The sequence below is a fragment of the Myxocyprinus asiaticus genome, chromosome 45 (assembly GCF_019703515.2).
Source record: "Myxocyprinus asiaticus isolate MX2 ecotype Aquarium Trade chromosome 45, UBuf_Myxa_2, whole genome shotgun sequence".
Lineage (NCBI taxonomy): Eukaryota > Metazoa > Chordata > Actinopteri > Cypriniformes > Catostomidae > Myxocyprinus > Myxocyprinus asiaticus.
Genome location: NC_059388.1, coordinates 19,235,253 through 19,260,071, shown reverse-complemented (window position 1 = coordinate 19,260,071; position 24,819 = coordinate 19,235,253). Strand labels below are relative to the sequence as shown.

Below are 24,819 nucleotides of genomic sequence, written 5' to 3'. Positions count from 1 at the left end.
GTAAAATATGAGAACACTAGTTTCATATTTGTAATTATTTTTCTCAGATAACGCAAAAATCGCAATTTACTCGGCTTGTATAGCTAATGCGCATGCGCGTTATAGAGTTGATTGACAAGCGATGTATGTATCTAAAAGGTGATTGGCTCTTTTACCTGTAAGGCGGGACTTCCTTTCTACATCCCTTGACCGTTGGCTGCCGTTGGGCGTTCCAATTTCTCACATTCATTTTAATTGAAGTGGCCCGTCTCTGCTAAACGATCTCTGGTTTTGTTTGGAAAACGAAAAGAGCGTGAAACCGCGTTTCGTTTTAAATTTCATGTTGTATATCAAGTTATTGACTACGAAATATATGTTTATGCTATTTTGACAGCAGATATGTCAAGCACAGGATGTGAACGGTATGTATTCGGTAGCTTGGATTATGGAGTCTATTTGTTCTCAGCACGTGCTTGTGAAAAACGTTATTACTGTGTCTTATTTAAACCAGTTTACTGTAAACAGGAGATTGTTTTCGTTGGATACATACACATACGGGCAAGAACATTAACCTGTGAACCATGGAGCTGATTCCTCGTTCACTGTGAGTTTCACGACAACAAAAAAACCTTGGCACGCTCGAACTGCTCAAATACAAGGGTAAGATGTGTGCATGCTTCCTGACTACTCAAAACAGTTATACTGTATGTTGTTGTGTTTCTGTGATTTCACTTGCTGTGAATGGTTTTCATGTTTACAAACAGACCAAACACTGCCACAACATAAAATAGTGTCACCTATTGACATTTGCCAAACGTTCAATTTGCATCTCTATTTCTGTACATTTACCTTCATCTCTCACCTGTTATTAGGTTACCTGCATCATACAGTTGAAGACATTCCTTTTGAATTCAGGAAATAAAAAGTAAGTTATTTTTTAAGGAGGTCACACACTGACATGGTAAGATTTCAAATGTAGCTTTAGAAGTAAAGAAATAATTTTTATTAGACCATGATTTTCAGCATTGCTTGATTTGCTTCAATATGCTCAAGGTCATACAATATAGTTTAAAAAACTTTTTTTAATACATTAAACTTATTCTTGTTTATGATAAAATTAGCCTCTTCTGGTGTGATCTTGTTTGTATATCAGCCTTGAAAATGTTTTTACTGTTGCTCATATGTCTTGTGTGTATTATCTCAGTGGCTTTTAGGAGAGATCGAAACATCAGAGACATTTACGAGGAACGGTTTCATTCAGAGAGAGGGGTAATTACTCATTTGGCATGACTATCTGTAGTAGATTTTCCAGCCGCAATCTGACATTTTTTCCAGATGAGAATGGCTGTCAGAAATCACCTTGTTAGAATCCAACAACACTGCATTAATCTATCATTTCTAGGGTCCATATCCAAGAGGGGGTCAAGGAGAAAGGAGACCTCCCTTCGGGCGGCCGGACGAGGAATTTGGCCGAGGTTTCGAATATGACGCCTCTCGGTTTTACCCGAACGGCGCCCCTCGTAACTACCATGGAGAAGATCAAAGGCATCACTCATTTCCAAACGATCACAGGGGTGGGCCACCTGCTCGAAGGGTAAGCATCAAAGGTCATATATTGAAAACATTCAGCAACTCACAACTGAAGTTGCATAACTCAAATTTGCATCATATCCATTTGTATGCATTTCAGCAGGAAGACTTCCCATACTACAGAGGGCCCAGAGAGGAACCCAATCCTGGCCGCCAAATGGACTTTAGGTATTACATGCATTTATCCTGCTACACAGGGAAAAGGTTCATTATTAATCCCTTGATGTTGGAGGGAGAGAAGCAAAAGAATATGTAGCCTATGCAAATTGCAGTAGGTGATCGGCTAGTTTAATTTGCTCTCTGCTGTATTGCAAAGGTACCATTAAAGGCCAGTTCCAGAAAATAGGCTACTTCCTAGAAGCCTCAAGAACCATGCTCAACTGTCCATGGTCCATTTTTAGTTTATGCCTTTATTCCAAAAAATAAATAATGAGAAGATTAGAAAAAAGAGAAAATTCTCTCGAGACAGTACAACTAATGGAATATTTATTTATAAATAGTAATCAGCATATTCCAAATTAACTAAGGCACATTAACTCCCCCCACTACTCTATTCTGGAAATATTGGTAATACTCTCTTTTGCATATATTCTTGTGCATGTCTCGTGATGTGATTTTCTCAAAAATAGTGCTCTAACTAATGTTTTTACAAAATTCACTTGCTAGATGCACTTTTTTATTAAACGTTTGAACAGATTTGTAACAATTAGTCTAGGTTTGTCATGTGTTTTGAAGGCCACATCATTTCTCCAGGAGATGGCGGTACTGTTTCTTTTGAAAGTCAGTTGGGTTCCCTCCAGCTTTAAAGGGATAGTTAACCCAAAATTAAAAATTCTCTCATCATTTACACACCCTCATGCCATCCCAGATGTGTATGACTTTCTTTCTTCTCCTGAACACAAATGAAGATTTTTAGAAGAATATCTCGGCTCTGTAGGTCCATACAATTCAAGGCAGCATAATGATAGGCAGAAGTGATATGATCGGTGTGGGTGAGAAATAAATTAATATTTAAGTCCTTTTTTGCTATAAATTCTCCTCCTAGCCCAGTAGGTGGCGATATGCATGAATAATGTGAAAGTGCAGATTTGTAGTAAAAAAGGACTTAAATATTTATCTGTTTCTCACCCACAACTATCATATAACTTCTGAAGACATGGATTTAACCACTGGATTACTTTTATGCTGCCTTTATGTGCTTTTTGGACCTTCAAAGTTCTGTTCACCATTCAGCTGAAATATTCTTCTAAAAATCTTAATTTGTGTTCTGCCGAAGAAAGTCATACACATCTGGGATGGCATGAGGGTGAGAATATGATTAGAGAATTTTCATTTTTGGGTCAACTATCCCTTTAATGCCTTTTGTTTATTGTTTGAGAGAAGAAGGGAGAGACAAAGACAGAAGTCAGGTTTCTTAAAGGAATAGTTCACCCAAAAATGAAAATTTGCTGATAATTTACTCACCCTCAGGCCATCCAAGATATATCTGAGTTTCTTTATTCATCAAAACAGAATTTAAGACTTTTAGGATTTCATTTCAGGCCTCCTCCTTTAAACAACGCAAGTTTATATCCTCCATTTTTTGATGGTCCAAAATGCATATTTAGTGTCCATCAAAATAATCCACACGACTCCAGTCAGCAAATAAAGTTCTTCTGAACCCAAACGATTGATTATTTTGAGAAACAAAACAATACTTATATACTTTTTAACTACAAATGTTCGCTTCTGTACATCTCTGTGACGTGCGCTCATAAGAGGGATGAAGTAAGCTCGTTGGACCAAGCCCCGTTCACAAACCAAAACAGTCCAAAACAATATAAAATAAAATAAAAAATAATTTCCAAATAATAATACAAAAAACAGTGTAAACAATGACGCGCTTCCTGACTCCTCCACGTGACGCGTGACCTTACCAACGAGCTTACATCATCCCTCACATGAGCGCACGTCACAGAGGTATATGGAAGAGCATATTCTATCAGCAATGTTTTTCATTTTTGGGTGAACTACTTTAAGAAGGAACATAAATCAAACTCCGAGTTGCCCTACATTCTCTGTTATGGCTTTTGTGGTTCAGCTTCCATGAAAATACTCAGAGGGAGACGCTCTGCCATCTGTGTGAGCACTGGAAGGTTCCCAGAGGTTTCTGTATCTCTTCATCTCTCTCTGGTAATTCATTGCAACAGTCCACAGTAGGGATTGGAGGGTTGCCAAGTGAACCCAGTGTTGCAGTATCTACTCTGAAAGAGCATCACCAAATCTGTGTCCTTCGTATGCTTGCATCAAGACAAGTTTTCTTAATTTGATTATTTTCAAGGTGCGCAAGGACCCTCTTCCAAACACTACCTTTAGTGATAGTAGTGTTCAGCTAGTCATGTCATTTTATCATGGGGCACCATAAGGGGGCGACCTGTCCCTATGTAGAGTAAAATTGCTTTTTCAGTGATCCCATTTTTAGAGAGAGTTCTCACAAAATGAAAATTCTGCCATTATATACTTAGTCATGTTGTTGCAACATAAATTATATTTGGAAGAATATTAGGGACTTGCAGACTAAGTTGCCATTTCACTATATTTGTATGGAAAAAAAGATGCAATAAAAGCGATTGGTGACTGAGGCTAACATTTCCTTTTGTGTTCCACAGAAGAAAGGAAGTCATACAGGTTTTAAGCATCATGAAGAGTAAATATTGACAATTAAATTTGAGTGAACTACAGGATGGTCATATGTATTTAGACAGTGACCCGGTTTTCACAGTTTTGGCTCTGTACGCCACCACAATGGATGTGATTTAGGTGCAGACGGTCAGCTTTAATTTTAGGATATTTAAATCCAAATGTGTGAACGGTGCAGGAATTACAGCACTTTTAGGGCTGTGAAGCGATGAAAATGTTTAACTAATTAATCATATAGTTTTCTGTGATTAATCGTGGTATATGATACATTACAACAAACATATGTACTGTGCATGTTAAAATGTCCATTTGTTTTTGCAGATAGTTAATTACACATTTTAACAGGTATAAACCTTTGATATAAGTACAGTGCATTCAGAAAGTATTCAGACCCCTTCATTTTTTCACATTTTGTTATGTTGCGTCCTTATGCTAAAATGCTTTAAATTATTTGTATTTTTTCAGATCAATCTACAGTCCATACCCCATAATGACAAAGCAAAAACAGATTTTCGATAACTTTGCAAATTTCTTAAAAAGAAAAAACTGATATCACATGGACATAATATTCAGATCCATAACTCAGTATTTAGTTGAAGCTCCTTTGGCAGCGATTACAGCCTCAAGTATTTTTGGGTTTGATGCGGCAAGTGTTGCACACCTGGATTTGAGGATTCTTGAGATCTTCTCAAGCTCTGTCAGGTTGGATGGGGTCCGTCGATGGATAGCCATTTTCAGGTCTCTCCAGAGATGTTTGATTGGGTTCAAGTTCGGGCTCTGGCTGGGCCACACAACTACATTCACAGAGTTGTCCCTAAGCCACTCTTGGGTTGTCTTGGCTGTGTGCTTAGGGTCATTGTCCTGTTGGAAGTTGAACCTTCGGCCCAGTCTGTGGTCCTGAGTGCTCTGGACCAGGTTTTCATTGAGGATATCATTGTATTTTGCTGCGTTCAGCTTTCCTTCAACACTGACCAGTCCCTGCCGCTGAAAAACACCCCCACAGCATGATCTACCACCAACATGCTTCACCGTTGGGATGATATTGTGCAGGTGATGAGTGGTGTCTGGTTTCCTCCAGACATGATGCTTAGAGTTGAGGCCAAACAGTTCAATCTTTGTTTCATCAGACCAGAGAATTTTGTTTCTCATGGTCTGAGAGTCCTCCAGGCGGGCTGTCATGTGCCTTTTACTGAGGAGTGGCTTCCGTCTGGCCACTCTACCATACAGGCCTGATTGGTGGAGTGCTGCAGAGATGGTTGTTCTTCTGGAAGTTTCTCCTCTCTCCACAGAGAAATGCTGGAGCTCTGTCAGAGTGACCATTGTGTTCTTGGTCACTTCCCTGACTAAGGCCCTTCTCCCCCGATCGCTCAGTTTGGCTGGGCAGCCAGCTCTAAGAAGAGTCCTGGTGGTTCCAAACTTCTTCCATTTACGGATGATGGAGGCCACTGTGCTCATTGGGACCTTCAATGCTGCAGAAATTTTTCTGTACCCTTCCCCAGATCTGTGCCTCGATGCAATCCTGTCTCAGAGGTCTACAGACAATTCCTTGGACTTCATGGCTTGGTTTGTGCTCTGACATGCACTGTTAACTGTGGGACCTTATATAGACAGGTGTGTGCCTTTCCAAATCATGTCCAATCAACTTAATTTATCACAGGTGGACTCCAATCAAGTTGTAGAAACATCTCAAGGATGATCAGTGGAAACAGAATTTTGAGTGTCATGGCAAAGGCTGTGAATACTTATGTACATGTGATTTTTTTTTTTTTTATTTTATAAATTTGCAAAGATTTCAAACAAATTTTTCACATTGGCATTTTGGGGTATTATTTGTAGAATTTTGAGGAAAATAATGAATTTAATACATTTTGGAATAAGGCTGTAACATAACAAAATGTGGAAAAAGTGAAGCGCTGTGAATACTTTCCGGATGCACTGTATGTCAGTGTGATTTTTTTTATTTTTATTTTTAATACATTTGTAAAGTTATCAATAAACTAATTTTTGCTTTGTCATGGGGTATGGAGTGTAGATTGATGTGAATTAGTTTAAGCATTTTAGCATAAGGCTGCAACATAACAAAATGTGAAAAAAAAAATGAAGGGGTCTGAATACTTTCTGACTGCACTGTATATGTAATCATGCTATAAATCAGTGGACATGTAGTAATTAAAAGTCTGCTGTTTTACAGTGGACTTTTTAATAATAGAATCAAATGGGCAGATTCAATTAATTTGAAGCTTTACTGGCAAGAGAAACTTGAGTGTATGTTGACAATTCATTATTAGACACTATACATTCAGATATAAAACAAATGGAATGCTTAAGTTTAAGTCTCTACAAGTATACCTGGCTGCAGCTTTCTAAATGACCAGGTACTTCTCAGTCTCTGTTGCAGCACACACTGGCCTCTCTCATGCAATTTCGTTTTGGATAGTAGGTCAGATGAAAATGAGTGAGCATTTTTGGGTGATGCGAAGGGATACGGCAGCTTGCCCTAATCTCTCCCACACCTGGCCATGTTGGATAAGTTACTCTATAAAAGTAATTAATTACTAACTAATTACAACTTCTACAGTGTATTTAGATTACTGTACTAATTACTCTGTCTGAAAAGTAATTGCATTAGTTATTACTAATTACTTTCTAAAACCTTGCTCAACCTCAACCAGATGAAAAATACAATTATAGACATGAAACTGTTCTTTTAATTCTTTCAAATAAATTGTATAAAATCAAATTAATTATCCATGAACTGGCCAAAGAATTTAAGGGGGCAGCATTAAATTAGAAAACATATTTTAACATAAGATTCACTATTATTTGATATAGAATTGTTCTATAGTCTATACAGTATTTAACAAAATTTCATCAGAAGTAACTGTAATTAAATTACTGAAAAATTCAAAGTAATCCCTTTTTTCAATGAAAAAATAATTTAATTACAGTAATTAATTACTTGGTAATGCATTACACCCAACAATTCATCTGGCTCACCACTTGCGGGTGAAGTCTCCATTTTCCATACAGTAAATCCGCTCTCATGTTTATTATGCCCGGGACATGTATTGCGCATAATGAATAAGCGTGCATTGCTACATACAATAAGTTTCTGTGCTAGGATGTGCAGTCAAGTCGAACTTGTTCCTCCTGGAAATGTATAAAACAATTTTAGCCACAGGAAGTGGAGAAAAACAATAGTGAACTTTCATGAATTAAAAAAAAAAACCCAGATACTGCATTAATTGCGTTATTTTTAACACATACATTTTTAACACAGTTTCACAGTCCTGTTTTATATGTAGTTCCCTTCTTTTCAAAGGACCTAAAGTATTTGCACAATTGACTGAGAAACTGTTTCATGGCCAGGTGTGGGCTGTTCCCAGGATATTTCTTGATTAATTAAGTTAAGTAATTAAACGGTCTAGAGTTGATTGCAAATTTGGTATTCGCATTTAGACGCTGTTGCTGTGAACTCTCAATATGAGGTCCAAATGCATAAAAGTGCTGTAATTCCTAAACCGTTGCTTCATTTCAAATCCATTGTGGTGGCCTACAGAGACAAAATTATGAAAGTTTTGTCACTGTCTAAATAAATGTTTTAACCTATCTATATCTCTTTAAGTGCTAACGTGCACAGCCCAATCTCACCACTTGGTGGCACTTTAAATATCAGGCGGAGCAGCACTCGCACGCTCAACTGTTTGGCTATACTACTAAATAAAATCAGAGTTTTCCTAGATTCACTTAAAAAGGTACAATGTTTTACATCCATGTCCTTTATTTGGTCATATAAATGATTTCCCTGGTAATTAGAATGATCGTGCAAATCAAGCATGCTCTTTACATTTACCTTTTTAGTTTTTACCTTTTCATTGCTTTAATCTGTTGTGATGGTTTGTGATTGGGACTGCGAGGTTAACCTTTCTTTGGCTCAGGGTAATATCTTGGCCTCATATTGGTAGTAAAGACAGACTTGAGGTAATTTGCTCTGTTAGTCCATGGCAGACAGGGTCACCTGCACTTCAAACAGATGTGAGGGTCATTAATGTTTTGCGAGGTCACTGTGTGCTGATGCATTTACGTGTGTGTTTGTGAGAGAAGAATCGACTGGAGTTCAGGCCAGGGTCACTCGAACCAGGTGCCTCTGATTCTTTTATGTCCCCTCACTCGCCTGTGCGGCAGGCCGTAGAAGTGGCACGTAATTGGCCCTGTTTGACCGGAGGGCCCTGGCAGGTAAACTGAGTTAAGAGGGGGCAGAGAAAACTAAAGGGGGTTTTACTGCCGCTAGAACAGATGTGTGTTAATGAATGTCTTGGTAGCGGTACTGCTCTGTTAGGCAGCATTGCATCTTTTTACAAGGCTCATTTTGCCCTCTTCTTTGTGCAGTTTATATTGAGTTGCACTTTACAAGCAGGATGTGAAGCCTCTGGCATCATCCTTACACAAATAGGCAAAAGTCTTAAATGAAGCAGATCTCAGTATGCAGACCAGTTTAAGAGGATCTCCTGTGAGGGTTATCCTGCATAATCAACAGATACAAGAGCAAGATTTTTAAAAAAGTCTTCAAAGACAGTAAATCAAAATTGACCCTTCTGTCTTAATGTACTGTATTTAGATGGTAAAGTAAACAAACTGGACAGAATTGTTCTCCACCTTAAAAGGTGGAAATTGTCTGTTTATGAAAACACTCAAGCCACACTTGAGGGGAACTGACCTTATACATCAACTAAAATTACCTTGGGACTGGGAAAGTAATGGCAAAAAAGGCTCAGAAATGTGCAAAAGCTCTAGTATCATTTGTTTAAAGATGCTACTTTGTTTAATATTTTATTATTTATTGCAAATTAAAATAATACATTTTAAAGGTGCACTCAGTCATTCCCCCCCTTATTAAAGTTGCTCTCCTTAAAGGGATAGTTCACCCAAAAATGAAAATTCTCTCCTCATTTACACACACTTATGCCATCCCAGATGTGTATGACTTTCTTCCTTCTGCTGAACACAAACAAAGATTTTTAGGAAGAATATCTCAGCTCTGTAGGTCCATACAATGCTAGTGAATGTTGACGAGAACTCCAAAAGCTCCAAAAAGGAGATGAAGTCAGCATAAAAGTAATCCATAAGACTCCAGTGGTTTAATCAATGTATTCTGAAGTGATCCAGTTGGTGTTGGTACCAAAATATTACTCCTATTTCACTGTACATCTTGTCATTGCAGTCTCTAGGTATGATCAAGATTTCAAGCTCGATTGCACTTGGTGCACAGTGAAAAATTAATTACATTTTGGTCTGTTCTCACCAAAAACCAACTGGATCGCTTCAGAATACATTGATTAAACCACTGGAGTCATATGGATTACTTTTATGCTGACTTTATATCCTTTTGGAGCTTTTGGATTTCTGGTCACCATTCACTTGCAATTCACTTTTCCTCTGCTGACAAAGGAAGCACGGGCAGGGAAAATAATAGTAACCAATAAAATCATTGCTTAATATGATGTGTTTTTATGAGCCAATCAAATCCCGCCCTACATTATTTCTTGATAAAAGTTCTGTTTCACCTTGTAACAGTATAGAATTTAAATGTGTTGTGAATGCTCTTTTATGCTTCTTTTTTTTTTTTTGTTATTGTCCCAAAGCCTTTGCCAAATGGGTTTGCCACGTGTGTGATCTGCTTCTCTCTGCCTAAAATGAGGAATTAAAAAGAGGTGTGAAAAGCTTTTGAGGAAAAGAGATGGGTTTTATGGGAGATTTGAATTGGAGGAGGGAGATTCTGGGCATCATGTTTCCAAGTTGCTGGACCTTGTGTCCAAAATCCAAAATGACCGTCACAATCCTAAAGCCGGTGCAAGTACCCTGTCTCTTCACCCTTGAACTTTCAGCCCAGCACAAGTGGCATCTGACCCTACAGGGCCAGAGGGGCCCTACTCATCTACACAACAGTCACTGACTGTGCATCTTTAAGACCCTTTTTAGACATTAAATTAATTGCTAAAATATATTTTTTTTATAATACATTATTCATCAGACTGCACAATGATGACTTAAGACATAATAGACATTACAGCTTAATTTTCTGTTATAGCATAATTTTCTGTAATGCTGCTTTGAAATGATGTGTGTTGTTAAAACGCTTTAGAAATAAAAATTACTTGACTTTTTAATCTTTAGAATGACAGTGGACCAGTACACATACTTAGACTTTGATTTTTATCTATTATTTTAATCTTAATTTGTTTGTTTTGGTATAGTATATTTTAAATGAGGGTTCAATGAAAATATCTTATGCAGACATTTCTGACTTTACTGATCCATAATGTGAACATAAATATCTTATTTTTTTTCTTTTCCTGTCGCAGACAGAGCAATCGAGCAGGTCCTCCCCCAAATGCTCGAGCCCAGGGTTCATACCCAGCACCCAGGTCTCTGTCTACATTGGGCCCTGAGGCCGGAGATGACACCATAATGCAAGCCATAATGAACCTGGACCGGGGGTTTGTATTTAAGCACATTATCTGAGATCTCCTACAAATAAGGCTCTATACTCATGTCCTACATGAGAACTATACAAATGCTTATGAGAACATGTACTGGATGTGTGTCATCTCCATCACAGGGAGGAGCGAGACAACTTGAGACGAAAGGCTCCTTTCCCTCCAGTGCGTGAGCGTTCTCCAGTGCGACGTGACGTCCCTCCTTCTCCACATAGTCGGTCTGGGTCCAGCATCAGCAGTCGTAGCTACTCGCCAGAACGGGGCAAAGCGCACCCCTTCCCGCCCCAGCAGGCGAAAAGTATGAAATATCTCTAACTTTGGAAATCTCCTGCCGTTATTTAAATTTTTTTATGCTGATAATATAGTTTGTCATGAAAAATGCAAAATAGAACAATCTTCGTTAGAGGTCTCAGATGTTTGGAACCCACTGTATATTTAAAATAATATATGGTGCGGAGTGTCAATCTGAGTATCAATTTATAGTTTATGGCCCTACTTATAAAAAAAAAAAAAAATGTGACCCCTAAACTTTTCTATCAGTCTCACCTAAAACACACCTGTATATCTGCTTAACACAGTGAAAGGTATCAATCTGAAGCCGGCTGCAAAAAAAATCTCTTAAGAAAGCCCTTAATCACAAGGTACTTACAGTTATAACTAAGGGTTTTAACTTAAGGGGTTTCTTGCAACTGGTCCCTGAAAAAAAAAAAAAAAACTGGGCCATTGGATAACTGGAGTTATCAAAAACTTTTTCTTCTACCCTCAACAAAATGTATCAATCCGCACCTCTACTCGATGTATATACACAAATGTTTTATACAAAATGGTGTTTGCAGGTATAGACAGAATGCCAATCCTCCCTGCATTTCCTTTGGAGAAATCTCATTGGTGGGGTCTCCCCCACACACAGACCGCAGACAGTACAAGGGGTCAGTGCACTGTGCAGCGTGCAGTGTAGTCTTTGACCTGAAATTGACTATCTGAAATGTTTGAAAGCCTGTTAATTGATTAACTTATTGGAATTAATTGAAAGGCTTTCTTGACTAATTTGCATGATCACTTTTTAATACGCTCAGCTGCAGAGTGGAAAAACTTCAAAGCTTTCCTCACTTGCTTTATTCTTCATGCACTTAATAAACAGCCTACGTGCTTTCCATGTTTAATTTGAATCATATTTTTTTTAGGAATTAGACAGTCTTGGTCGAAATGACTTACCCAAACATCCACCACAGTCCTTCTCTTACAATTCATGATTACAGATGATGTCACTCGAAGCCTGTCCTAATAGACTCCCATCTGTGTTTGTTTCCTTGTGCTCTGTTACCATATTGAGATCCTCAGTAATAAGCTCCAGAGTGATGCATAGAACTGCCAATATTGGATGCATGTGTTTGGGATAATGTACCCCAAGCAAACCTTTTTAGTTTATACTGGTTTAAAAAGAAGGAAGTAGGCTTGCATGAGGTCATATGTTCTTATCTCTAATATTGATGAAAGAAATGCATCAAACACACTTAAATTATATGCTCATGAAAACCACAGAAGTGCAATTCGTATACTTGCAAAACTATTTTTTTCATGTCTTTTTAGGACTTGAGGAGCCGTTTGGGCCAGGCAGAATATCAGGTGAGTAAAACACTGTCTTTTGAGGGGATATAGATTATTTGGTCATTATGAGCATGATCAGGCCCACACAGATCTCTCAGAATTCAAATAGTCTTCACAAATTTAAGCATTCACAAAGTTTACCAAAAAGTCTGGGCGTGAGCATGAGTAATATATTGTTGCGCAATGTTAATAAACTCCATGAAAATGAACTACTGCAGTGGCTCACTTTAGTAAAGAGCGTTTGCATGTTTTGCTTGGGTAAATTAAAGGGGTCATGAAATTCCCTTTTTATTCATCCACTGATAATGTTAGTAATGGTTTTTATTTAGTAATATATGATCATTTTCCACCCTGTCTCTGGCCCTCTGTCTAAAACTCAAAACTTCAACATAAACGCCCACTGTTATGATTGGCTAACATTGTGCAGCCCCTCAAATACAGCCATATTTGAAACTCAGTCGGAAGAGAATGAACAAGCTCCACAACATTATAAAACTAAATTTTGGGGTTTACACAACACACATCCAACATATTGCATCAGAATATACACTGTTCATCTCAAGCACAACTGTTAACACTCAGCACCATAAACAATCAAACAGTCATAACATTTGAAATGTTCATGAATGAAACCATGATTGGGTCCAAGTGTTTTTATCTGCCCCATCCTTTAATAACAATTCCTTTGCAAAGCGCAAATGAAAAAATAGCGCAGATGAGTGAAAGAACGCTTCTAGGACACGTTTATGCTCAAAACAACAAGAGGCACAGCAGCTAAATTAAACCGAATGGCTTCTCGTTTTTAGATTTGTAACTTGACACTGCATCATTTAAAAGCAGCTCCAATTACATGACAGCAGTCAAAGACATTTGTCTAGTGGATGTTTATACACAAAAATAATTCAAAATAGTCCAGGTGGGTCCCCTTTGGTGTTTAGGAATAGTGAGGCCACACTAGACCTGTCTGTCCTGCTCTCTCAATTTACGAACAAGGATGCAATGACGTAAAGCGGTCGTTGATTTATTTTTTTATTTTTTCGCTGTAGAGGCTGTCATGAAATAATGAGCCCTGAAATGATGTAGGGAAGTTGCAGAAGTAGAGAACGAGCCGTTTTTGCAGCTTGGTTTCTGTAAATGCTTTTAGATTGCATTGGAGATTAAGTTTTGAGTTCTGACATTTTTGGTATGTTTTTATAGTAGAAAGACCTCCTTATATGTTATATCAAGGAAAATTTGATTCCATATGACAAGACCCCATTAAGGAAATAGCTTTTACAGCCGCCTCACATTTCTTTTAATGTGAATGTTTTTGGAAACAAAAACGTGTCATTTTAAATTTACTGCAAAAGAGTTCTCTTTTGGAATCCTGATAAGGGCAATTTATGAGTGGTGGTGGTGTAGTGGACTAAAGCACTGATCTGGTAAGCAGAAGGTTGCTGGTTCAATCCCCACAGCCACCACCATTGTGTCCTTGAGCAAGGCACTTAACTCCAGGTTGCTCCAGGGGGATTGTCCCTGTGATAAGGGCACTGTACGTCGCTTTGGATAAAAACGTCTGCCAAATGCATAAATGTAAATGTAAAATTTATGGCCCGCTCATGAGGAGTTTTTGTTTCTCTTCACTAAATACACCGATCAGCCACAACATTAAAACCACCTATCTAATATTGTGTAGGTCCCCCTCGTGCCGCCAAAACAGCGCCAACCCGCATCTCAGAATAGTATTCTGAGATGCTATTCCTCTCACCACAATTGTACAGAGCGGTTATCTGATTTACTGTAGACTTTGTCATTTCGCATCAGTCTGGCTATTCTCTGTTGACCTCTCTCATCAACAAGGCATTTCCTTCCACAGAACTGCCACTCACTGGATGTTTTTTGTTTTTGGCACCATTCGGAGTAAATTATAGAGTCTGTTGTGCGTGAAAATCCCAGGAGATCAGCAGTTACAGAAATACTCAAACCAGCCCATCTGGCACCAACAATCATGCCACGCTCCAAATCATGGCGATCACTTTTTTTTCCCAATTCTGATGGTTGATATGAACATTAACTGAAGATCCTGACCCGTATCTGCATGATTTTATGCACTGCTGCCACATGATTGGCTGATTAGATAATCACATGGAGGAATGTTGGTGCCAGACGAGTATTTCTGTAACTGCTGATCTCCTGGGATTTTCACACACAACAGTCTCAAGAGTTTACTCTGAATGCTGCCAAAACAAAAAAACATTCAGTGAGGGGCAGTTCGGTGGACGGAAACACCTTGTTAATAAGAGAGGTCAACAGGGAATGGCCAGACTGGTTTGAACCGACAAAGTAAACGGTAACTCAGATAACCGCTCTGCACAATTGTGGTGAGCAACATAGCATCTCAGAATGCTATTCTGAGATGCGGGTTGGCGCTGTTTTGGCAGCACGAGGGGGACCTTCACAATATTAGGCAGGTGTTTTTAATCTTGTGGCTGATCGGTGTATGTGAAAGGTCAACCCGCAGTCACAGTAACTTGAGAGAAAGCGTTGCTAATCGCACCATTGTAGAGCCTAGTTTTGTTTGTCTGCTCTCCTCTCACTTCCTTTGGCCAGTGATCATAAAAAGGCCAAAGGCATTTGTTGGAGTGTCTGATTGCTAAACCTTACCGTCTCTTTTCTCTACCTTTTATCCGTTCCCCCTTATACCTTGCTATGACAGTTGTTTTATAGCAAATGTACATGCAAGAAGTACATTTTGCACATTTAACTTTTGATAATAGGTTTTTGGCTAAAACATGATCAGTGGTTTCAATACTGTCATTTCCAGGCCTGAAAAAGTCATGGAAATTAGTAGTAAAATCTCTATGGCGAATATACATTTTCTAGTTATCTTCTGCTCTGAAATATTTCAAAGTGCGATGTCTGTAAAACTTAAAAAAACAACAAAAAAAATCCTTATCTAGTAATCAAAAAAACTGAAAAACTTTTGTCAGTTAATTGGTAAAAATGTGTGGAAGCACTTATTTAGCTAAAATCTAGTTCATAAATCAATCAAATCTACACTAAACTTCTGATGTGGAATTCTCTCAGCTGCAAATCAATTTGGCAAGCACTCTTCCATTTCTATCTGAACAAATCCAAAGGTGTGGAGCACAAAGCTCACACGGAGTGGGTCATGGGGTGACACTGCAGGCACCTGGCTGTGGTTTGCCTTCAGGAAAGAGCCCTGATCTTCAGTGAAGGAGCCACCTGGTTCTGCACACCAGCTAAATATTCGGAAAGAGAGCAGGATCCGTTCCAGCATGTGAAAACGTTTACACCACCAAATGACTCAAGCAAGGGCATATTCCTTGGCTTTCTGGGGGATGTTGGTCCATGTCCAAACTATAGCTGCATTGTTGGCTTGTGTCCTATAACCGATGCCTTTTGTGCATTTCTTTCAACTTCTTACAGACAGGGAAAGGCCCCCCGGCCCTTCCGTAAGTGCATCACAGGACGGATCGCCTCATAGCTCCGTATCAGCCTCTAAGGTGAGTCGCACGCAGCGCAACACACACACACACACATCGCTCTCAAACAGATGTGCTTACAGGAACACCCCCTTTCATCCACTAAAATAATAATAAGCTTAACATGCCAGCATTTTCCCCCTTTTCAAAAGCTGTTTGCTTGTGCCAGGAGCCTTAGACCTCTTATATAGGTTTTATTTTTACCTTTTACCTATTATTATATTTTGACCCAGATTTTACCATGAAAATGTTCATAGCTGGCACAAACAAACTTATGCCAGGGATCTTCAACAGGGGGTACTGTGTTGGTATTGTAGGGGCCACAGCCAATTATTGTTTGTTCTCAAAAAAAAAAAAAAAAAAAAATGGTGAAAAAGTTACAAATACGAAATTAAGTTAACGTCAACCAATGCTAAAGTTAGCAAGCTAAATTTCAACTAAATGTTTCATAGTCCATCTCAAGTTAAAATGATTTTCGCAAAGCTAAATTTAATGTACTAATATATGACTTTGTCCATCGATAATGATTATTTAATGGTTGCATCATAAAGTACGTAAATGCATTAATATGGTACTATATGGATGTTACAGGCTTAAAATGAAATACTCAGTTTGAGATGATATGTAACAGGGGTCCCTGCTCCGACTCTGTATCCCTGACTTACGCTTTACTCTCATATATGAAAGTGTGTCTTAAAGGGTCCTTTTTGGTGCATGAAAGACAAGCGATCCATGTCATGTTTATTTTAACTGTAAGCACGATTCTGACACAAAATGCAGTGAAACACAGAATGAACGTTTTTGTACACCATGAGATGTGGGCCACCCAGGCCGCAGCAAGGCTGAGAAAGCAGGGTGAAATCCATTAGCTCAACTCTCGGATTTATCACGAGATCTTATCGAAGGCTCAGAGCAAATTTGATACTCTAGGGAGCACTCTGAGCCTAAAATAAATTTGTTGTTTTACTTTTCTCTCTATCACTCTCCTCTTTTGCTTCTTAGAATAGTCTCTCAGCAGTCATGAACAATATCTGTCAAAACCTTTGGGCTGAATGTGATGTTTACTTTTACAGTCTTGTTTAGGTCAAATTAATGTGATGTCTCTTATTTAAAGTCAGCATAAAATAATTTGTAAACCATTTTACTTCAGTAATCTGACGTATTTTTGAGTCAGGATACTCAACAGGAAAAAATGTAGGGCAGGACTTGGTCATTCAAAAGGAAATTGTTTGGACCATGAAAAGTGGGTGTCACATTGCAGGATGTAACCAGGTTTGGAGGGGAGGGGTTGACTGACATATTTGTGAGGAATAAGTGATGTCAAAGATCAGAGTCATTTCAGAGGCTGACCAAGTTTACGTTACAATTTGAATAAACGTAACAAAGCCAAACATGTTTTTCTTTCAAATAATTAGTATGGATGAAATATGCACAATAAGACCTTGAACATGTATTATGAATGAAAATTGGGTCCTTTTTGATTTCATGTTGACTTATTTTGAGTTGATCCTGTGAGTCATTTTCAATTCCAGTTCCATAGGTAAAGCAAATGTGGTATAGTTCAGTCTGGCCCTCATTTTTTGAGACAGTGTCTTCATGTCAGTCACAGATCTAAATAGACTGAGCCCAGTTATTAGGCTCTCTTTTTTTTTTTTTTTTTTTAAGTGCCTTGTTTCTGTTCTGTCACACACTTACTTGGGGCTGCTTTGCCTCTTTTCTGCTTTAGAATAAATAACACCTTTTCATTACTTTCCTGAATGATGTTGCTCTTACCTCTCAGTTTGTAAATCTCAGATGTTGCTCTTACCTCCTCTGTTTGTTGAGGTGCTGACCTTTTGCTTGAACGTTAATCAAGTTAATTCAGTCTTAAATAACTCCTGGTTCTGTGTGTTGCAGGAGGACATGACAACAGTGGAAGGGCCCATAGAGGAAGCTCTGCCTGCTGCAGATGTAGCCACCTCCGTCATGGACGACTTTCAGGAGCGACGAGCTCAAGCTATTTCCGCCAAGGCTCGAGAAATTGAGAAGGTTTGAAACATGTCCCAGTACCTTTTATTTCAGTTAATTGAAGGGCATGTAGAGTAGTTGCGAAGAGTGTTTTGGGTGTTTTTTGTTTAGTTTTTTGGGCCATGCACTCATTTTAGTGCATCCAGTTTAGGATGCATTTTATAATTAGTAGGGCTGCTAAAGTTAATGCATTATTTTAAGAGATTATTAAATATGAGTAAAGCCATTATATTTAACGCAGTGCATTTACCATACACTTGTTTATTTGTAAATAATGGAGAAAGGCAGTCTCGACAGCAAATTTATTTGTAAATCAAATCAAGATTATGCTCTAGACTAGAGCTTTGCGCCAGATGTATTAGCTGAAAAATGTACATTCACTACGACGAGGAGAGGCAAGGGTGAAACACCCGCTGTTTCAGCTCCCTGTACAAGTTCAGAGCGCTCGTAATAAAGTGTCTGCCCTCTACTCTTCTTTTACTGGCCCTATTAAACGAGAGTTGGAAACCCCAGGAGCGAAGCCTTACCCCTTTTACCAAGCACCAGCCTTCAGCCCAGCTCGATAGTTGCTGCCGCTGCAGGATTATAAATGTTGGCTCTTGACTCAGCTCTGGGCTTTTATAGTGTTATTTGCATTTTTAAGCAATAACGCATTTTGCATGTAGGGCCAAGTTTTTCCCCTTAATGCACAGGAAGACCTTTGAATCAGTTATTTTTAGTATTTGAATAACTCTGTCCTCTCGGATGATACATTTTTCTGTACATAAATGACTGAATTCTCTGTGACAACATCTTTGCTTTTCTTTAATTTGTTCAAGAGTTCATATTTCTTTCTGCACTTAAGATGAATCAAAGTTTGCTTTGAGTTGCCCTGAATACACATACTTCAGTGACATTGTGTGAATGCCTATAATGCAAAGCCTGCTATTTCATAAAGTGTATGTGTGTGTATGTGTTGTTTCGCTGTCCACCCGATGTTTAGCTTCTCTTTCAATCTGGTCTAGACATCTCTACACTCTTTACCTTATTTTGACAAACATTTAGCTGACAGCTGCAGTGTGCTTGAGTGAAATATATATTGCCAAAGTCGGCTCACTTGTATTTACCAGAGCCAGGTGAATGTCTCCAGTAACTACCTGTGACTGAGTGGCATTAATTAAAAGCTGGTTTCATACCGATATAGGACACATCACTGCTGTCTTATAAATGTATTTATATTTCATTAGTGGATAGGTACAGACAACTTTTGTTGCTAGAGAAGGGGAATTGGATCTGGATGTGTTGCAGGCTTGACTCAAACCTTTGTCACCCGGTTGAGCACCTAGGCTCGACGTGTCTGGAATATGTTAACTAACCTCTGCACCAATACTTGACCTGTCTTAGGTTTTTATTCACATTATGTTTGACTTGTACCAAAAAGTATCTAAATTTTAGTGTTTTTTTTTTTTTTTTTCTTAGGTAAATGATTAGAAAGAAGTGGTTTATTTTTGTCAGCGTTTCTGCTGTTTATAAGTTATGTTATATAAGGTATATACAGTATTATGTTATATAGTTTATTAGTTTGTGGTAGTGAGCATGTCCTACAAACAACATGCTCCGGTTGATCTGTGAAATGCATTTTAATGATTGGTAAACCGTTAAAGGAAAATTGCCGGTTCAATACAATTTCAGCTCAGTCGACATCATTTGTGTCTCGTATGGCATGATGTTGATTACCACAAAAAATTATTTCCGCTCGTCCCTCCTTAAAAAATAAAAAACAAAAATTGAGGTTAGACACTGTAACATTTCAGTGATGGGAGGGAAAGGAGGACACAGGGAACTTAGAACTTCAACTCAAAGGTATGACTTTAATAAACAAACTAAAAATAGCTTTTCAGCATAACACTCTTAAGATCAAACTCAACACAGTCTCTTTCTGACGGGTAGCTCTCTCTCCCTCATCTCTGACGTGGTCCCTTTTTATCGCTCTCCCCAGTGCTTACTGCAATTAGAAACAGGTGCAAGACATTATAGTGCGCTCAGGTGTGTGCACCCTTACTGCTTTCTCTCCAGATGAACGCTCGGCCACGCCCCCACCGCCACAGACACTTGCAACTGAAGTGAATGGGGCCAATTGGTAAACTTGAAAATACACATTTGTCAAAAGTATTGCCACAAGACGTAAACATTATGCATGTTAACTAGATTTTAGTGTGATAAAATCGCTTGCTAGCCTTTTCTGTGTAAAGTTATATCTAATTTTTCAACTTCGTTGCCATGATGACATAATGCCATAAACCCTGTAATCCACCAAGAACAGTACTGTAGTAAGTTAAACAACTTTACAGCTCAAATAATACACACGTTTTAACGGAAGAATTACTGTAAGTGCTTTTTTTTTAATTTTATGCTTAAGACATTTATTTTAGTGATGAGCTGCTGTGATTCTAATTAGACTAAATGCCTTAATGCTACAGTACTGCAAGTAGGGCAGCTTTGTTGTGATAGTTCTGCAGTCTTAAATTGAGGCTTAATCTGAGTTTTAATCAGTGGTCTTGGGGTTGTGCAGACAGGCATTTTCAATTCCGTCAGTCTCTAATCATGTTTGTTTCTGATCTGAAAACGTGAGGACTAATGTGTTTGGCAAATGATGGAGTGATAACTATTGTGCCCAGTTTTCTTCTTTCACATATCACAGGCATTCTTTTGCCTTTGTGTTGTTATTAAATGTAAATTAAATGATTATTGTTTGGAACTGACAGCGCATACATTGTAGTTAGTTAAAGCTAGCTGTAGCCTCTGAAACACATTCATAATGTTTATTATTAGTGCATACTACTGGGAACACAGCTGAACCTATTGAATTTTTCAGCACCGAAACAGAACACTTGGTGGTTTGGTGTTGGATATTAAAATAAAACTGAACTTTCTGTGAACTTCTCGAGAGTCGAGATAGACTCTCCCCCTTTCCATCCTTTTTTCTACCACCCTTCCTAAATAATTCCCTGTTATCTTTACCGAGAATCAGGAATCTGCCTCCCACAGTACAAAAATGACACATGAAAGCATGAACACACACATTTGAGGTCTAGTGCAGCCTTCCTGTTTGATTGGGTAACAGAGGTGGAGTTCAAAGGAAGTGTATGAAGTAGAGCATGCTCGAAGAAATCTTTTCCCAGCATTCTTGACATTGTAATGAATCGTTTAATCTCAGCATGGCTATTTTTGTGTGTGTATGTACAGGGTTATAAAACATCTCATAATAGGATACAGTAATGGCTTCTCAGACATTTTCCCCCAGAAATATATTAATGAATAACGACTTGCACCATTAAAATGGTATAAATTAGGGCTGGGAAATTTATTGCGTTCATTTATGCGATTAATAGTTGACTGTTTAATGCATTAAAAAAAATTAACTTCCTGAAACCACCAATGTTTTCCACACTTCCTGTGGCTAAAATTGGCATGTATACATTTTCAAGAGGTACATGCTCGACTGCACATCCTAGCACAGAAACTGCAGTGGACGCATGTCCCTTGCATAATAAACAAGGGAGCATATTTACTGTACGGAGAATGGAGACTTCGCTGCGAGTGGTTAGCCAGGTGTTTAATGAAATCAAACAGTCACACAGATTGACTCACTAACACACAGTCTGTTTTAACTGGGATCCTCAGGCTTCTGAGGACTTCCTCTCTCTCTCTCTCCCTCTAAGTCATTTATCCATTCTATTCTGGAATGTTCTAATTGACTCCCTGTTAGTATGTTAGCATAGAAGATCTTACTTTTACTTAATGACTATTAGAGAGAGTTCTCACACAAGACCTTGGGGGCTTTGCGTGTGGGCCCTGGTGATTCCTGGAACCAGGTGATCTCATTTTACTAGAACCTGACTCAGCCATGGGAAAGAGCCCTTATGTGAACGGCTAATGAGGAGCTCACTGCAAAATTATTAGTCAGCACAATTAGTTGGGTTGGCAAATTTCTTTCCAGACCCTTTCCAGAGCTTGTAGGGGCAGGTAGTATGAGCCACTGTGGATATTGATGGCCTTTTTTGATAATGACCCAACTTCTCAGTTCCTGTTATATTTTAAGTGCTTGCAAATGTTGTGGATGGGTTATGTAATGTTATAGCCATGTTGGAGAGACTTTGTTGGTACCCTGTTTTTTTTCCATTTTTTTTTAATCAGTCAGGCATGTTGCATTGGTTCGTACCATCATAAAGTCACAACAGCACAGCACTGTCTGATTTTTATCACTGTCTCCTCGTGTAAATTGTAGAGTAAAATTCAGAAATGATTTACAGCAAAACGTTGCATGTCCTAAGGGCTTGTGTTTGACTGAAGGTAATTGCAGAGGTTATGCAGACTCCCCAGGGTCTGAAGCATTGCTTTGATGGCCAGAAGTGTTTGATTATCCAACCAAGAGTTTTGGTTTGGGGCTGTGTTCTTTCGTTTGGCTGAAGACACAGCATTGTTCCAAACATGCAACAAAACCACTGTCCAGCCATCATCTTATGTGACCTCGAGTGAAAAGAGAAACTTTTAGATCATTAGATGAAAGATGGCTTCATGAATATGTTCGATGAGATCTTTGAAACCTTTGATGGAACATGTGTATTTCCTAGTCAGAGGGGAAGTAGGCCTAAGTGATTCAGTATTGATTTTAAATATTTGGCATGAATGGAAATGTTTTACATCAGGAAATTGTCTGTGCTTAACTATGCTTGTGTGTATGATGCTAGTATGGAGAATCAAATAGACTTGTGAATTGTAACACTTTTGCTTTCCAAACCTGACTGTCCCCTGTAGTTGTGGCCCTTGTACAATGAATAGGCTTGGATAAATTACACTTTAATATAGTTGGAGTATAATGTCATTTTGCTTTATTAAGCAGCCCTGTTGAGGAATCGTTAGGGATGGGAATCGTAAGGAATTTAACTATTCCGATACCTGTTAATGATTCTGGTTCCGATTAACGAATCTTACAATACTTTTGAGGTAGAATTATTTTGAAATATGAAGTGCAATTCTTATTGCATTTACTGCCCTCAGCAGACTGTTGCCAAATTATGAGATTATTTCAGATTTTTACAGGGCAGATATAACAAATAAGAAACACATTTTATACAATTCTTGTAAAAGGCATGTTTGCATACATTTGAGACTTAAATGCAATCCAATAATTGATTCTAACCATTTATTGAATTACAGTTCTAAATGTAACATTTATGTAATTATATATGACATTTAATTCATTAATTTATTCTTTTATAAAATGTCACTGATAACAACAAAACTTGTGTATCTTTAACTATACATTGTCATGAACAGCCAGTCAGTAACTGCACTGCCTAATTGAAGTCTCACAGTTCTGAAGTACAACATTTAAATAAACACAGTAACAGTTCCAGAGTCAGTTTAGACTGTGCTATGTGGCAATAATGTTGTTTTCTGCGCTGTAGATTCAAAAAACGGCTCAGAGTTATTTGTTTGGGAAACAGACTACACTGGACTTGCTGTGTTTCATGCTGCAGATTCAGAAGAACTGGCTCATTAAGGCCCTGGGATACTTAATTAAAAATCGAAGATTGAATGGGTCTGACATCATTTCAAACTAAATCTGTGTTTTGAGTTTTTTTCGGTGGTTTGTAACAGCTTGCCCAGTACGAACTTTCAGGAAAACTTCATACCGGCCACATCATTTTTGTTTAATTAGTCTACAAAAGGAATCAAATTAACTTAAATACACAAAAGTGCCCATTCACTCGGTTGTTTGAAATCTTGCTACACTCATGAGCCATCTGCAGCTGAAAGCCATTCACACATCTGCCCAGAATGAGACATGTCTCTTGTCATTCTTTTTCAATGCACATGTAAGAACAGTTAACTTAATAACTGTTTAATCTTATTAAATCACTGTATCAAAAAAAAAAAAAAAAAAAAAAACCTAGGAATCATTTGAATTTTCTTGAATGACTCTGCATAATTTTACAATGTTATAATTCTGATCATTGGGCTGTGTTTTGGGCAGGTGTACCGTCAGGACTGTGAGACGTTCGGCATGGTGGTGAAGATGCTGGTGGCCAAAGAACCCAGCTTAGAGAAGCACCTGCAGAACCCACTAAAAGAGAACCTCACCGAGATCCGTGAGCGATGCCTCGAGGACTTGCAACACTTCATTGCTGAACTCGATGAGGTCGTACGACAGCCTGAACCTGCTGTCTAAGGTGATGCAATTTCACTCCACCAGCAGTTTTGGTTTTTGAAATCTCTGAACCTACACAAGAGCTCCTCATTGTTGCTGATGTCTTACATGAAGACCCCGGACTTCGTACGTTGTGTACTCTGTGTCTACCTAAAATAAATCATCCAGGTCTGAAAGGATGTGGGACATGGAAGATTTCTGTGTTTTGTATATTCTCTATTTGTTGTTTATGCAGTCCAATTAACCATTAATACTAGTTGATGAATCTGGATTTACTTTAAAATCCCTTTTGTATCCATTTAAAATTATGATTAATAAAGAAATTAAATAATGAAGACAAGGAAAGCAATCCTAGAATGGAGGGTTTGCTCTGTTCCTGAATTACTGCGAAGGTTTAAGAGATTTATTAACCCCTGAGTACTTGCATTTACTAGATGTTGGTTGTCCTGATCAGGTCTGTATAAACTGAAAGTGTTCTATGTTGTTGCCAATGAAGTCACTTACATTCACATACATACTTTCAGACCAATGACAAATGTTTTACAAATGATGGTAATATTTATGGTTCAGCTAATTGCTAGTATCTGTAATACTATAAAGCTGTGCATCTGACAATAATACGTTTTTGTCTTTATTTTTTATTTCTTTTTTTTTTATGAATTTTTCCAGTCATGATATTATAAAAAAAAAACAAGTATTTGTGTAGATTTTACTTTGTATAGTATTATAAAGAGTCTTGAACCTGCCGTATAAACGCATGTATTTTCTTTTTGATTTAAAT

The 24,819-nt window shown here is 38.2% G+C and overlaps 1 protein-coding gene across 2 annotated transcripts; it reads left to right on the top strand.

Moving 5' to 3' along the window:
- The first annotated feature begins 228 nt into the window (after positions 1–228).
- On the top strand, positions 229–24,810 carry LOC127434977 (periphilin-1-like). 2 transcript variants are annotated; one of them, XM_051688051.1, is made up of 12 exons: positions 229–401; positions 505–639; positions 852–904; positions 1,184–1,248; positions 1,382–1,573; positions 1,673–1,737; positions 10,611–10,745; positions 10,868–11,043; positions 12,336–12,371; positions 15,783–15,859; positions 17,735–17,866; positions 23,865–24,810. In XM_051688051.1, coding segments are annotated over exons 3-12 (1,074 nt in total). In that variant the 5' UTR covers positions 229–401; positions 505–639; positions 852–903; the 3' UTR covers positions 24,060–24,810. The 2 variants fall into 2 exon arrangements, with proteins under 2 accessions (XP_051544011.1, XP_051544010.1); XM_051688050.1 differs by having other exon boundaries at positions 230–401; positions 1,670–1,737; positions 23,865–24,808.
- Positions 24,811–24,819: the final 9 nt, after the last annotated feature.